Here is a 16,432-nt window from a genome sequence, read left to right on the forward strand (position 1 = left end):
AACGTCAAATTCTCAAAGTGTCACAAGAATTAGGAGATGTTCTAGAGTTTCAAACTCGGAGTGGGGACGTTCTCCATTGGTTTGAAGGAGCTTGAGGTCCGGCCACTAGTTCAGTGTGGAGACATATTCAACATTGAGGTCGACATGGATGGAGCATGCAAGTTTGGTGGGACATGATAGGGGTTGAAGTTGGTATATCCGTATGGGAGGCAATGGGCCACAAGTGTTAGTTTATTTGGAGAGCCACAAGGGTGCAAGCACTTTGGGAGGGAGGCACAGAACCATTATCACTTCGATAGACAATTGTCGCAAATATGACTTTAGGTATTGAAAGTTACTTGTCGGCTAGTCCTTACGGACACTCTTTTCTTACTGCCACGATGGCAAAAAGTCGGTATTGCTAGTTCCCTTTATCAACCCCTCTTGTTCAAGTGTTAGTAAACAAGGTTTAGCATCTGTACTTAGCCAAATGGACATAAGGTAGGAACTCCTATATATTTCTAGCTTAGCATACTTGGCCTGGCTCTTAGTTCTCTTTTGCTTTGTTTTGCACTGGCTTAACAAGAACCCTCGCGTATTGAGATTAGTCCCTCAATATCGTTGGATGATAGCTTACTGTGTCTGCTAAACACCCTCGCTATCATGCCCTTTGTGTTAGTCTTATTTCGGTCCCAAATGCTATTTATAGAAAGTGTCTAGATTTGCTCATTGGGTATATCTATGGAATGTAGAGATTGTCTTGAACACAATAGTGTTCGTCCCATGTCCAAATTCACAATCTAGTGCTATTCCATATTTAGTAAGTTTCGAGCTTGTCTTAGAAACTAACTCCTGATACTAAGAGAGGCTTGGGGTGAAAGCCCAAAGCGTGTGTTCCTCAAAAGCGAGGGGGGGGTAATGGCAGTTCCAAATGTATAGTAGGGATAGTGGGTAGGTTAGACATGGCCGACCAACCTAAGGCATAGTCTAGCTCCCACTTGCGTGTTTGTCTGTAAGCTCCTGAATTTGAACTTCCCGGTAAGTCAGTAATATTCAAACCCAAGGACACTGTAGGCGACTAAATTTTCCATTCTACTTTAGTCACTTAACCACACCTCCAATCACTTGGAGGAGTCTCACTCACAACCTCCATAAGTCCTATTTCAGACTTGGGCTTGCTAGCCCCGAGAATGGCATCCCCACCACTCAACCTTTGCACTTGATCCAAGTGCTCCACGTGTCTGATCCCATGACCGACACCCCAAAGTACCACTGACATATCAGCCCGTTACGCTAAGGCCATGCCCCTTTACCTTGGTCACACCAGCGGTCTAACACCACCTACATCACAGTCCCATTTCTCAAGGACTGAGCCATCCGTCCATGAATGTTCATTCCAGATCCACTCCTTAGCATCCTTAAGATGCTCATAGACATGGGGAATAGCCTTCCCCAATACCCCTTTTCCGGTCTTCACCAAGTCCCGTTCTGCCCATAGCCGTGTTCACCAACACTGCCATTGGATCGAGGCCCACAGGCCTGACCACTAAGTCCCACAGTCCTCTGGGACTTCCTCACCACTCGACTATATCCTTGGTCACTACACCGGAGGACTACTCCTCTTCCTTTCCACAATCTAGGCCTTTGGGACAACATTTCGGAACACCATGGCCCTACGCGGGCCTCATGGGTACTCTCCCCGCTTTCCGCCTTTGGGTGCTCTAGCCATGGGCTTAGAGCGAGGTTCCGTTGAGCCACACCTGGTATCCAAGTAGGTAGTGTCACCCACACTTGGACTAGGAGCATCGGCCAGTCGATCTCCCGGGGGAACTAGAGCCGGCTCTTGAACACTTCACCAAGCTACCCCGCTTGTCGGTCCGTATTCACTCTAGTCTTGGACTTCCCAGTGGTCAGTTCATCACCCAACACTGGGTATGGCCTTCCCGAGCCAAACTAGCCTTTCCTGGCCCAAACTGGCCTTTCCTGGCCAAATTGGCTCCACTGGGCTCCAACCCCCACCCTCTCCCTACTATACTTTTGGAACCCCCCGCAGCCCCCCCCCGGGGGACGATCGCTTTGGGCTTTCACCCAACTGCCTGTATTAGTATTCGGACTCGGACTCGGGCTCGAACTCGGACTCGGTCTCGGTCCCGATTTCGGACTCGGACTCAGTCTCGGTCTCGGTCCCGATTTCGGACTCGGACTCAGTCTCGGTCTCGGTCTTGGCCTCAGTCTCGGTCTCAGTCTCGGTCTCGGTCTCGGTTCCACCTCGGACTCCATCTCGGACTCCATCTCGGGTCCATCTCAGACTCCATCTCGGACTCCATCTCGGGTCCATCTCGGACTCCATCTCAGATCCATCTCGGACTCCATCTCGGACTCCATCTCAGACTCCATCTCGGACTCCATCTCAGACTCCATCTCGGACTCCATCTCGGGTCCATCTTGGACTCCATCTCGGGTCCATCTCAGACTCCATCTCGGACTCCATATTGGACTCCAACTCGGGTCCGCCTCAGACTCCATCTCGGACACTTCCACGTGTCATGTGTTGGTCCTTTTTGGGTCCCTTTTTGGAGCCTTGCTTATTGCTCGCTTCGTGCTCGCTCCTTGAGCTCTTTGTTGGGAGTTCCACTCCCACTCTCGACCTTCCAAGTCAGAGCTTTTAGTCCAAACGTGTTACACTCGTTTGACTTTCACTTCGGCCACTACCACGTGGCACCCTTTCGGGCTCCACTTTGGGGCCTAGGGATTTTGTGTTTCACAACTCCACCACCCATAGACGAAGTTCGATGTCCTCATCGAACGGTAAACCATTTTATAAAGTAACACCCGCATGTGTTACCATCTCCATCCTTGGCACCTAGCCAATATTAGTCAATGGTTTGACATTGAAGGCTCACCATGCCTTCTCCATATTCGTCAATGGTTTGACACCAAAGGGTCACCATGCTTTGCCTATCCTCTAAGGAGGGTAGTCTCTCCAACTTAGAGACTGATTAGACCACACGTAGTGGTTCTCTCATTTTATTGGTTTAGTTCTCGCTAAACCTCTTAGAGACCCTTCTCTAAGTCAATCCCTACTACTCCTTCTCGAGTAATCTCAATTTCCATCAATTGAATGTTTGCACCTTGGAACTTTTACTCTTTGACTTCTGGAAGTCAATTTCCTAGGTGTCTCCAACACCTTGCGTTGCACATATTGTGCAACTCCACTTCCTCATCCTAGGAAGTTCTCTACCAGTTTAGGGTTTAGGCACCATCATCCTCTCTTCTATTTCATGCCACCTTAGGCACTAAGTTCCAGTTATCATACTTTGTGCTAGAGCTGTCCATGGCCCTATCATTTGGCTACCTTACCTTGGAGCTTCCCCTTTCGCCAAATCAGAGCAATTCAGAATCCATCCTTGGAAACACACTTCCTTTCCCGCAATTTGTTAGCGTCCAACACATTAGTGTTCCTCACCTAACTTTGCCACTTGGATTCCTTCCAAGGGATTCCATGGCCCTATCTTGGCCACTCATCTTTTGCTCCTATCCATTGATTATTGCACCAAGCAATACTGAATTTCTACCTCCCTCTTTGAGGTATTCTTTTGATTCCATAGCAAAGGCTCTGCTTTGCCAAGACTAGAGTGTTCACCCCTAGTAAGTTTCTTTAGCATTTTCTGCTGTGGGCTCTATCCACGGCCCAACTTCATGACCCTCCCATGGGTCTCTTATAGAGACTACTTTCCTCGGGCACACTATGCCATCGCAATGACATAGCTCATTTCCCTAAGGTGTTTTTCCCACTTGGTCACATTGACCAAGCCACACCATCATTAATAGTTCAAATCAACACTTTGAACTAAGGACCTTATTCCTTAACCCAAACAAGGACCTTGTCCTTTATTAGTTACAAGATCACCTAGTGATCTCACCTCGGCACCTTAACAGGTTTGCCAATAGGTACTAGGTCTTCCAGACCTTTAACTTGTTAACTACGACCCTGGGGGCATCCCTCACACTTGGCGGTGCGCCCAAACCAGCCCTTCCGACCAAGGGTCCATAGCAACTGAGACTGGGTGTCCCCATCTCATTCACCACGTCCTTGGTGCCACTTGCACCAAAGTGTTCAAGTTAGATATGCTGAGCCACACTAAGCAATTTAACCGTGCATCACGACTTCGAGACATCCCTCGCTTGGCGGTGTGCCCAAACCAGTCTCCACACTGAGAGTCCATGACCACCGAAAAATGAGTGTCCTCATATTCTAAACCATCACCACGCCCTAGTGAGTTGGGACTCGAACCCAAGCACTAGAGGGTCGGGACTCAAACCCAACCTCCATATATGCATCTACGGACAGCATCACCCAGGATGCCTGGCGTGACTCCCCACACTGGTGCACCAACTTATACTCAAAGCGCGCTATAGATCACAGCTTAGGAACTTAGTTCCTCCACGCTGCCAAGTCCTCTCACTTGACAAGTCTGTGATCATGCATGGACTCCTCCATGCTTGGCCCCATGGCCCATCCTTTTTGAAGTTATCACCTTCAATTAGGATATTTGTTCCCCTGACTTGCCAATCTCGCTTTGGCAAGTCTTCTGACCACTGTAACATGGTTCCTGCACAAGCGTGAAGCCCTTGATCATCAACTTTCGTTCAAAGCCTTCTCTTTGAACACTCAGGAATTACTTCCCTAACCTTGATAGCCTTGCCTCATGGCAAGCTTCAAGACCACGCTTCTACTGCGCCATTCTGATTTCGCGCATTCTTTAAACCATTTACGCTTGGCCTTTCTAGGCACCAAGCTACCTAGAATCATCTTTGGGAACCTTGAAGGAACTTTGTCCCTTAACTTGCTAAAGCCTCCTTTTTTGCAAGCTTTCCAATTACCATATAGTCTAACATGGACAATTCCATATTTTAGACTCTCCATGGCATCATGGTTGCTAGCGGCAACACCCTTGAGCCCCCACTTGATTCTCCACTCCCAGCTAGCATAACCAACCTTGGTTATGCCCTTCGATTCCTATGGTTCGGTTCTATCCCTTTACTTCTTGCTTTTGGCTTCACACCTTTCCTTCGGTCATTCTCCTCCAGACTAGGAGGATAGCTTTGCACTTTCTATCATGCCTTAGCAAGTATTCTTAGGGATGAACTTACCCGATAGCCTAGGGAGTGGTTCCTCGATCCAGATATGCTCACCCTATAATCCCACACATCGGGATTACGCTGTTGCTTACAGGCCTTTACATGCCCATCACTAGCCTTGCCAAAATTCCATTTTTGGCTCTGTCCAATTTGAGTAGACAGTCTTCTCCTGTCTCCGCTAACTTTGGACATTTGGATAGCACCATTTCTATCCATCATTCGCTAGGGACTTAGTCTCTTGGGCCTTATTTATTACCCTCGCGACATCAAACACCACCTCCTGGTGTTCTAGAGTGTTCGGGTGTCCCAATGATGGCTTCCTTGACAATGAGTATTTCCTTTTATGACATTGACTTACTATATCGCAACATAAGCAACTTATCCCCCGTAAGGGTATGTCCAACTTCCCTATGCCATTAAGAAGGCTTGGGTAGCTACTTTCTACCCGTTTAACCAATTATTTTTCACCTCTTGCTTAGTTGCCTCATAGTTATCAAGTCCTACAACTCATTGCTGGTGCTTCCACACCTCCATCATTATTTGGGTCACGACACTCCAACTGCATGCTTTGCCGCTTAGGCTATGTCATTCCCATTTCCATTGGGATTCCTTTGGCAAGGGGTTCTCATGAACCCACCAACATAGCCTCAAGGTATTACCCCTTAGCCCATTTGGTGTCTCCACACCATCGGCTCCACGAGCCTACCTTTATGACACTTCTTCTTTGTGTCTAAGTTTTTGCCAAGACCAATACCGCTCTTTCTCATGCCAACCATCTGTTAGCACTGCACCATAGAGGTCCTCTTCCGTATTTGAACTCCCACGGTCATTACTTCTGGTCTCACATTCATGAGCACTAACCTCAACTATATGAGGATAATCTTGTGACTCCTTTATTGCTTTGGAGTCTTTATCTTTCCTGTGATCCCAACTATAGTTGTTTACCACAACTACATTGGCCATTTACTGAGTCAAACGCTCATTTGGATCACATCCTCAACTCTCTAAGGAAAACCATATACTGTTCCCAAGATCCCAAAGTCGTTCCCTTACTGGCCCCTTTTTTATCCACCACATCGCCCAAGTTCACGCATGAACTTGAGTGGAGAGCCATGTCCTCTCGACATGCTACTCCTCAAGGATAGGCCCACTCCTAGGACCTTCCGATGCCAACATCAATGGTGATATACTTGAGCACCAATAAAAGTCAGACTAAGGAACAGTTCCGATACCAAATTGTAGGCGACTAAATTTTCCATTCTACTTTAGTCACTTAACCACACCTCCAATAACTTGGAGGAGTCTCACTCACAACCTCCATAAGTCTTATTTCAGACTTGGGCTTGCTAGCCCCGAGAATGGCATCCCCGCCACTCAACCTTTACACTTGATCCAAGTGCTCCACGTGTCCGATCCCATGACCAACACCCCAAGGTACCACCGACATATCAGCCCGTTACGCTAAGGCCATGCCCCTTTACCTTGGTCACACCAGTGGTCTAACACCACCTGCATCACAGTCCCATTTCTCAAGGACTGAGCCATCCGTCCATGAGTGTTCATTTTAGATCCACTCCTTAGGATTCTTAAGATGCCCACAGACATGGGGAATAGCCTTCCCCAATACCCCTTTTCCGGTCTTCACCAAGTCCTATTCTGCCCATGGCCGTGTTCGCCAACACTGCCACTGGATCGAGGCCCACAGGCCCGACCACTAAGTCCCACGGTCCTCTAGGACTTCCTCACCACTCGACTGTATCCTTGCTCACTACACCGGAGGACTATTCCTCTTCCTTTCCACAGTCTGGGCCTTTGGGACAACATTTCGGAACACCGTGGCCCTATGCGGGCCTCATGGGTACTCTCCCCGCCTTCCGCCTTTGAGTGCTCTAGCCATGGGCTTAGAGCGAGGTTCCGTTGAGCCACACCTGGTATCCAAGTAGGTAGTGCCACCCACACTTGGACTAGGAGCATCGGCCAGTCGATCTCCCGGGGGAACTAGAGCCGGCTCTTGAACACTTCACCAAGCTACCTCACTTGTCGGTCCGTATTCACTCTAGTCTTGGACTTCCTAGTGGTCAGTTCATCACCCAACACTGGGTATGGCCTTCCCGGGCCAAACTAGCCTTTCCTGGCCCAAACTAGCCTTTCCTGGCCAAACTAGCTCCACTGGGCTTTAACCCCCACCCTCTCCCTACTATACTTTTGGAACCCCCGCAGCCCCCCCCCCCCCCCCCCGGGGGACGATCGCTTTGGGCTTTCACCCAACTGCCTGTATTAGTATTCGGACTCGGACTTGGTCTCGGTCCCGGTTTCGGACTCGGACTTGGTCTCGGTCTCGGTCTCGGTCTCGGTTCCATCTCGGACTCCATCTCGGACTCCATCTCGGGTCCATCTCGAACTCCATCTCGGACTCCATCTCGGGTCCATCTCGGACTCCATCTCGGGTCCATCTCGGGTCTATCTCGGACTCCATCTCGGACTCCATCTCGGACTCTATCTTGGGTCCATCTCAGATCCATCTCGGACTCCATCTCGGACTCCATCTCAGACTCCATCTCGGACTCCATCTCAGACTCCATCTCGGACTCCATCTCAGACTCCATCTCGGACTCCATCTCAGACTCCATCTCGGACTCCATCTCGGGTCCATCTTGGACTCCATCTCGGGTCCATCTCAGACTCCATCTCGGACTCCATATTGGACTCCAACTCAGGTCCGCCTCAGACTCCATCTCGGACACTTCCACGTGTCATGTGTTGGTCCTTTTTGGGTCCCTTTTTGGAGCCTTGCTTATTGCTCGCTTCGTGCTCGCTCCTTGAGCTCTTTGTTGGGAGTTCCACTCCCACTCTCGACCTTCCAAGTCAGAGCTTTTAGTCCAAACGTGTTACACTCGTTTGACTTTCACTTCGGCCACTACCACGTGGCACCCTTTCGGGCTCCACTTTGGGGCCTAGGGATTTTGTGTCTCACAAACACTTAACGCCAAATATCCCAAGACCCTTAACTAATTGGAAAAGGGGGTGCACTCTTGTTCATGGGCCCTTTCCCTTTATATTTAAACCCCAGCAGATCATCTCTCAAGTCATTCCCTTTGGTTGCTTACATTGTCCTTATTCTGCATCCAGCTTAAGTTTAATCCTAAGTTCCATTTCATGTTAGTTGGTGGAGTACTCATGTCCTTGCATTAGGCCACCGATATGCCAAAATAGCGCTAGACTCTGTTTGGCTCCGTTTTGTGTGTTGGTCCTAACAATGGGATGCTAGTTGCTCCAAGACTGTTCCAAGTCGCTCCGGGCTCCTGTCCCTTTGCTCCTTAGGCTGTATGCTCGGGAGTTGCTCTATGGTCTAGTTCTGTCACTCCTTGGCTCCATGCTTGGGAGTTTGGCACCGTTCCTTCTTTCAGTGGCCCAAGGCCCTGAACCTCAAGTTCTGCACCACTGTCCTTTGGACACATGGTATATAACATGTGGTATGTATCATGTGGCACATGGAGGGTTTAGGTTCTGCTTCGTGGTGTTATCCTATGGTAAATCACTATAGGATAAAGGGTAAAAACCACGTGCGCTACAACAAGTGAGGATATTTGCAATGGTGGCATCATGTGGAGACTCACTCTTGCTATAATGCATCTTCACTACATCATCCTAAAAGAGCGGGCAAAATTGAGTTGACTCTAAGAGTGGATGAGCCGGTGGCTCCCATGTCTTGGCAAAATGTTAGATAGCAAAATCCATTGGCAATGGCACCCCCCAGACTCTCTTCTACGCTCTACTCAAAGGGGGGACATAGACATCAACACGATCCAAAGGAAACAACCACATCCACTTCTACTCCAAAACTAGGTCCAATTGAGACACTAGAGGATCATAGAGTAGCTCGTCTAGAGGGTAGTATGCCCAATTTTTTATATTAGTCCCATTAGAACATGGGGAATGTACATATATGGTTTATCTTAGATCCAGCAATCCAATCTAAAAGGCTGCCAACCTTTGTTGACTAGTATCCACTACTCAATAATAGTAAAAACTAGTGTTCTACCATCTGGCCAATTGAAATGAAATGTCTAGCCAGACATCATAAATCATCACATCTTTGCCATTTGGATGCTGAATATGAATTGATCTAGTGCCAAGAAATAATGGATGATGTCATCACTAGAGAAGGGCTAGAGTGTCACAAAGAGCTCCTTTACAGCAACCACAAGGTGTGTAGTGTACTCAGGATGTCCATTAAACATGTCATCCATGCCATACTGGTGGCTCCATTAGAGTTGTGATTGTCATCCAGCTGGCATTGCCCCTTTGGGGACTACTAGAGGTCTTGCCCTCTAGCCTCATTTCATTGTTGTTTAACCGGGTCCCTTCCTGTTGACAAGTGCTGCACCGCAAGTTAAAGTCATGCCACTCACCTTTCTTGCATTAATATTGTCACCACCACGCTCTTGAGATGACAACTACTTCGAACTTAGGCACTAAAGAAAATAATGGCACAACTTTGATCCTTGTGTCACCATAGCAATGCTGGTAATCTACCCTTCACAACAAACTAGTGATTTCTCATACTGGACCAGCTCTGTCATAAAATGTTGTTGAGTGTGGGTGTCTTGCTTGCTAAGAAGCCACAAGTAAGAGCATATTGCGTGTAAGACTGTGTTGAATTTCAATTTAATAAGAAGAACAATGTCTAGAGCCTTCCTTTACATCCAAGTGATGAATTTCTGAACTGGTTCTCCAAGCTCTTGTAAAATTCATCATTCCAAATGAAGATATCGACATCTTCTGTCACATGGGATCCCATAACTTCGGTTCACATTCATCCAGGATCGTTCCACAGCAAGACCGCATCATCTCTCAAAGAGGAATAGACTCCAAGTTCCCAGCCTGTTTCAATAATCATCCCTCATGCATAATGGCAGATTTCGAGACATCAATGTACAACAATCCAGGAACCATTAGAGTGAGCAGCCAGGTCTAATAATATGAAGGGCAATCACCCTAATCAAGGTGTCCCATCTATAATCACAATTTTTTTTCAATACCTATATTCCCTTCCAAAATAAATTTAGTGGCATGTCTACTTTTAAAAAGTGATGAGTTTCCTTTACTAGTCAGACATTAGTCAACGGCCAAAGACCACTAATAACATCAGCTAGAATTGAGCATGTTCTCACCATGCCAGGAAATTGTCTCCAGGAAATTGTCTCCATCCAACACTTTCTTATGTGGCTAGATTTAATTTTTTTAGGAAAAGTTAATGTTCTGGCAAGTCCAACAACAGAGATACACGTTATATAATTGAAGCTTATTAGGATAAAACCACATAAGACTAAGAAAATCTAATTATTTTTTACTATCCTTTTATGGTGTCAGTCAAAACTGAATTTAAGGGTAAATATTGGTGTGAAAAGGCTCTTAGAATTATATGGCTATTAACCACATGCAGATAATACTTCAAACTTGATCAAAAGTAAGGGATTGTAACTTGTTGTTCAATTGATCATTTGATATATAACTTAGTCAACAATTTCTCAAAAACAAATTCCAAACTTAGTAGCAACCACTTCTAAGTTAATACAAGGTTAAAACAATTGCAAACTTTGTCTCCACATCTAATTTGTTTTTGAACCTACTTTTTAAGCTTATATAAAGTTTTACAATAGAGAAAATTAAATATAGATCTAGACATTAAACATCCTATCATTATAAAAATGTGTTAAAGTGTGATCCATGATTTATAGTATAACCAAATCTCTAGCAAAACTCTTCTTTTCTTTTTCCATACATCCTCAATAGTTGCCCTCTACCCATAATTTTCCCATCAAGATATTAGTATTATTAATTTGGATGTAAATCATATTCAGTAAGAAGAAATTTTTAGCTCTATATATATCCACAATTCAAACGAAAAATAAATTTAAAACGACTATAAGCTCTGTACTTAATTTATTTAGATGGTGAAAGATATTTACACGTGTGTGGATTTATTTCTTTGTTTTGAGTTGCATGAAAACTATTATGCACACAATCACTTTTCAATTGCTGTATGAACAATTAAAACACGATTATGTATATAATATTTTTGTCATGGGTTATGCCATGTATACATAGGCATAACACCTTAGACTGCTATGTAAAATTGATGCCACATCATCCAAGATAACATGACATCACCACAAATTTAATGAAGGTTTTACATAGGTAAATATGTAATGCAAGTTTTATACAAGCAAGTATGCAGTGCTCATTTATATTATGTAAGAAAAATCTTCCACAACTCTTCTTTTTCTTTTACAATGTTATATAAAGATGAAATTTATGAATAATATGTGGAGCAATAGGATAAAAAGCACCATATTGAATGGGAGTTTTTTGTTTTGTCATAGCATCACACATTATAATGGAGTGCCTAATTAGTGCTTTCTTGGTCAAGCATGTAAATATTAATTTCCATATAAATTAGCTATAAACATATATGTAACTTTATTACTTTTATCAATCTCCACCAAAGTGTTGTAACAATCTTCCAACCCTTCACATTTTTCCACCTTTTATATGCACTCAAATGGTAGTCCAAGTTACACAGCTCGGCTCTAGAGGCATAGATTCTAACACCATCATTGCCTCATCTAAATTGTTCCAAGAGATTAATCACTCCATGGTAGTGCTCATGCCTAACATAGATCTTATACTTCGTCTCTATTGCATACTTTGCTTGTTTCATAAGCTTTATATGGCTACAAGCATTGATGTATTGGGATGAAGGCTAAGATTTTGTATGCTATGAAAGCTTTCAAACAAAGAAGCAATATCTCTTTAATGCTATATCTATTTACAAGTGTTGTCCAAGCTATAAGAGTTTTTGACAACATCAAGTTGAAAACCTATTGAAGTGGGACTATTCTTCCAACTTTATAAATGACTTGGTTGCTCTTCAGTCTATAGTAGCAAATCTCTACATGAACTCTTCATCCCAATTGCCAAGTGCTAATGCTGTTGCAAGCTTTAAGTCCTCATTACCGATTTTGTTACTTTGAGCTGTCTAACAATGCAAAGTCATGCTTTGCTTCAGTGCCACTAATTTCACAAAACCTCTATCCATGTCCCTACTTTCTTCTTTAGTAGAAAGAACTCAAGCACTCCTTGAAAGTAATCCCATAGTTTCGTGAATTTTGCATATAACATTTAGATTGTATAGCTTGAAATAGTTTTAACACTGTTTTGTACTGTCTGTTCTTAAATGGATTTTTCACATTCTTAATCACATGCTAAATTTTTGGGCATTGTAATAGTTAATTACCTAAGCACACAACAATGGCAAGCTTAGTCCACAATATTTAAAATGTGCTAAAAAATCCAGCTTGCTTGTTGAAAAATATTATGTCTACAAGCCTTTAGTCTAAACCTTACTAATGTGTAGAAAAAAAAACTAATGTAAAGTTAAGATTTACATAGCATAAAAATTGCACTTGGACTTTGCCTTACATACATGACAAACACCAATGCATACTTATCCATAAAAAAATATTGTGTTTAAAATATTATTTTGTGAGTAACACATATAATAGTTTAAGCACATATGTGTTTTTTTAAAATATATTTTGGAGGTTACTATAATATTTTGCCAAGCCACCCACCCCAGATATACTTTTCTTCTTGGGACAAAAGTTGCTATCATAAACTGCTTACCATACCTAAGGCTATGATAAATAAAAGATGTTCTTTTAAGTGCTCTATCTCTATCATCAAGAAGACTAAAAATTATGATGGAGAACTTTCACACTCTTAATTAAAAATATTTTCTAGATTCATGTATTATTATTATTATATCTGTACAAACTGAAATCAGGTGAAAGGTCATTAAAAAGGGACCAGAGTAGTTGAGGCATCCCAACCACCATATGAACCACTGCAACAACTAAAGCACAAAAAGAAACAGAAAAAGAAAAAGAAGGAATCAAAAGTGTAGAGCTCCATACACTTCCAGTCACTGGCCGTGAAAGACAGGTTCCTGAGAAGTTTAGTGATTAATTCTGTGTCTCGTCTTCTTCAGCAAGGCAAGCCAGCGGAAGCGGCTCCAGGAAGATCAGAGCTACGACCCTCTATCAGATGAGGAAGTGGCAAAGGAGCACCGAAATGTGTGAGCGACTATCACCAATCTCGTGGTTTCGTTGCTCCCTCTTTTTGTAAAAACCGACTGGTCATATATATACAAATGTTCTGTGTCACGGTTTTTTTATCTGATCATTGACTTGGCCGGTCTTGGCCTGCTCTGGATCGTTCTCCAGGACTTCGTAGTAGTAAGCGGCATCAAGCTCATCGACCTTGTCAGCTTTGTAGTAGAGGAAGTAGTGCTGAAAGATGAAGAGAATGTCGAAAGCGATGCATTCCTACGTAGAATACAGGGAACGTGGAAGAGTATGAACGTGGAAGATTAGAAACGTGTATACAGGGAACGTGGAAGACTAGAATTGCAGTGACGTAGAAACATACCAGCGAGATTCCCAGTTTGCCAACGTTCCCGGAGAAGTTCATGGTGGAGCCTGTGCGATTGGAGAGTCAAGATCTCTAAAGCCACACAACTCGAAAGGCTTACGTTGGTCGATGGATTGCACTGCCATCTGGAGAATGTTGGCGATTCCCCCCGACAAATCGAGGGGAATGGTTGCTATGCTCCAGCCAACGGTGCTCTTCCTCCTGAAGTTCATCCAAGCCTGTTGATCGCATGAAAACGATCTCGACACTTTGGGTGATGTGATCACAGCTTTATTACCTGAGGGATGTACTTGATCACTGCCATCACCATTTGTATGATGCTGCGCAAGATTAAGAGTGTTCAAGCAACCAACAGATTAAGAGAATTGGATCTTACTTGAAAACTTGGACGAGCCATAGCCAGCGGCCGCTGGGAAATGCGACGATGAGACCGGTCAATCCGGCTAGCCAAGCTCCCAGGGACACCAAAACTCCAGCCTCGGACACCCTTTGTCCTCCTCTCTAAAAGGGACACCAAAGTAAGCTTGTCACCTTTCTCTTCAGCTTGCTTTGTTACCTCGTACAGGAAAATTTGCACAATTGTGAATCCTGCGAGGAGCACGGCGTGGATCGAGAACGCAACGTCGTTTGCAGCAACTGGAATCAGCTGGAACGTGGAGAAGGATTCAGGGGTCTTCGTCCATCTCTCAATTACGCACCTCGTCACGACCATACTTGTCGTGGTACTGCCTTTGGACGACAGGGCTGAAGAAGACGGCGGCGTTGTAGATGAGATACGAGGAATGCTTGGTGAAATTGAGCACCTGGAAATCGAAGTTCAATCCCACGACGCTGCAAGCAATCAAAAACTAGCTTGAGAAAAGCGCAAAGGGGATGAAGCGAGAATTGGAATAGTTTTCTTCCGGCAGCGATCAATGCGTACCTCTTTCGCCGGTAATTGAGCAGCGCTTGCGGGTAGAAGCTGATCGACCACACTGCAAACGCAAACCATCCAAGAATTTGATAGATTGCGCTCAAAGAGCTGGAGCTCCAAGACGCCATTCCCCCGCTCCCCCCTCCAATGATCAGCTTAACGAATCTTATATAACGTTTCGTGTATCGTGAGAAACAATCCTAGCCGTTCGATTGGATACCTTATTCGTATAAGAAACGACGCTCTTTTGTCAAATGAATTGTTCTCGGCACAACACAAAAAAAGAGAAGAGAAGATTTTGGCGCAAGCTAAGTTGTGACCAAGTCTGGAATTTCAGACTCCACCGCTAACAACGTCGAGTGGACCTTTAGCAACCAATTGTCGAGTCGATCACGCAACGCTGCAATCTGCGGGATTCCCAGAACTCTCGGTTGGACCCACGAGATTCGGACGGTTCCATCCACCTGATCGATGATGCCTTCGATGAGATGGACCTGCGAGCGAGAAAAGAGAGTGAATGAATCCGCGATCATCGGCCATGATTCTAATGCTAGAAACTAATGCTAGACAGTACCGATAGGCTCTTGATCAAGAGATGCTCCACCTCTTCCAGCGGTAGAGTCGTTCGCTCGGCGATGAGCGCCAGAGGGATGGTCCTCTCGTCGGAGGGGCGGCTGCGAGAGAAAGAAAATGTGGTTGTTTTTACTGTGAGAAGCTTTGCTCTTACCTGAAGATGATTTCCATCAGGCACAGTATGTTGATCTTCTCCCACAGCTTCTTCTTGTTCTCCACGAGGGACGGTTGCGCGGACAGAGCGTCTGCCCATCTCTCGCAGAGTACTTGGTACTTTGCCAAATCGCCAGTGTTGAACGCCATCAGAATGTGGTACAGCCACTCCACAGAGGAGCCTTGAAGGCTGTTTACCTGAGATAGAAGAACAAAAACCTCTCAGTACACGAGGAAAAAAGACGAGAAAGAAACACCAGCTGCTTACTATAGGATGCGCAAGAAGTTCTCCAAAGTTGTAAATGTTATCTCCTAGGAGCGCTGCCAAGGACAAGTCGAAAGCCAGGTCCTACATACAGACACAACCATAGCGAAAGAGCTTTAGCCCAGAATCAAGCAACAAAAAAAAAAGACAGAAAGAAAAAGTGGAGGGAATCTTACCAGCTTGAAGGAATCCGACAGGCTCTCCACTGACGTGTAAGCCAAGTAGAGAAGAGCGCTTCGATAGAAGCTAGTAAACTCTTGCTTGGACTTGTGGTACTGTGAAGACACCCAATGGACGCTGGCGTGCACCGATGGATCAACATCGGTCATGCTCTCGAGCGTGCTCTTGCCCTCATCCAGCAGCACCTTGCATTCCTTTAGCTCCCCCTTCTGGAGCTTCAATGCGGCTATTTGCATCTTCACGTACAGCACGGGCTCCTCCACACGCCTGTCACCAGTCGCCCGGAGCTTGCCAATCACGCCCTCCAAGTAGGAGATCGCTACCTCCTTCTCCTCGTAGTGCTGCGACACGATCACCGCGAAGTGAGCGAGCTTGAGGTGATTGATCTTGGACTCGAAGTCCGTGATGAATTCGTGGTAGAGATTGATCATGTCATTGCCATCCTGCAAGCAACCCACCATAATATCACCAGATTTTCACCAAAATCTCGGGAGAGGGAGCGAGAGGGCGAGAGATTGCCTACCCGGAGGTGCTGGAAGAATTTCTCGAGCTTGAGCGTGAGCTGATGCCAGAGCTTGTGCCGGTATAGATGCGCCAGATCATTGTACCACTCGGCAAGATCCGGCTCCAATCGGCTCTGCTGCTCCAGGTACGTGACGGCCGCCATCGCCACGCAGCGCCACGAGCGCCAAAAACCCTAGCGCCACGAATGCTCCCTCGCGAAAGAGAAA

At 45.4% G+C, this 16,432-nt stretch overlaps 2 protein-coding genes across 2 annotated transcripts; both read right to left on the reverse strand.

Annotated features, from left to right (window-relative positions):
- Positions 1-13,123: 13,123 nt before the first annotated feature.
- On the reverse strand, positions 13,124-14,721 carry LOC9654712 (cystinosin homolog). The gene is made up of 8 exons (XM_002964502.2): positions 14,540-14,721; positions 14,316-14,448; positions 14,174-14,263; positions 13,994-14,118; positions 13,895-13,937; positions 13,718-13,835; positions 13,615-13,664; positions 13,124-13,511 (listed from the first exon to the last, which is right to left on the reverse strand). The coding sequence occupies exons 1-8, from the start codon at positions 14,656-14,658 to the stop codon at positions 13,347-13,349; spliced, it is 843 nt and encodes a 280-aa protein (XP_002964548.1). The 5' UTR covers positions 14,659-14,721; the 3' UTR covers positions 13,124-13,346.
- Positions 14,722-14,760: 39 nt separating this feature from the next.
- Positions 14,761-16,431, reverse strand: LOC9654713 (26S proteasome non-ATPase regulatory subunit 13 homolog B). Its single transcript, XM_002964503.2, has 6 exons — positions 16,225-16,431; positions 15,698-16,144; positions 15,525-15,605; positions 15,258-15,454; positions 15,105-15,204; positions 14,761-15,024 (listed from the first exon to the last, which is right to left on the reverse strand). Exons 1-6 carry the CDS (start codon positions 16,366-16,368, stop codon positions 14,839-14,841), a joined length of 1,155 nt encoding a protein of 384 aa, XP_002964549.1. The 5' UTR covers positions 16,369-16,431; the 3' UTR covers positions 14,761-14,838.
- Position 16,432: the final 1 nt, after the last annotated feature.

This window comes from Selaginella moellendorffii, unplaced genomic scaffold (genome assembly GCF_000143415.4).
Source record: "Selaginella moellendorffii unplaced genomic scaffold, v1.0 SELMOscaffold_4, whole genome shotgun sequence".
NCBI classification, from domain to species: Eukaryota; Viridiplantae; Streptophyta; class Lycopodiopsida; order Selaginellales; family Selaginellaceae; genus Selaginella; species Selaginella moellendorffii.

Coding starts and splice junctions, on each gene's coding strand:
- LOC9654712 (XM_002964502.2), bottom strand. CDS start 14,658: ATGGCGTCTTGGAGCTCCAGCTCTTTGAGCGCAATCTATCAAATTCTT. Junction 14,119..14,173: donor TGCAAATTTTCCTGTACGAG/GTAACAAAGCAA, acceptor TGTCCCTTTTAG/AGAGGAGGACAAAGGGTGTC. Junction 13,836..13,894: donor TGATCAAGTACATCCCTCAG/GTAATAAAGCTG, acceptor TGCGATCAACAG/GCTTGGATGAACTTCAGGAG.
- LOC9654713 (XM_002964503.2), bottom strand. CDS start 16,368: ATGGCGGCCGTCACGTACCTGGAGCAGCAGAGCCGATTGGAGCCGGAT. Junction 15,455..15,524: donor AACTTCTTGCGCATCCTATA/GTAAGCAGCTGG, acceptor CTTCTATCTCAG/GTAAACAGCCTTCAAGGCTC. Junction 15,025..15,104: donor TCTTGATCAAGAGCCTATCG/GTACTGTCTAGC, acceptor TCTCGCTCGCAG/GTCCATCTCATCGAAGGCAT.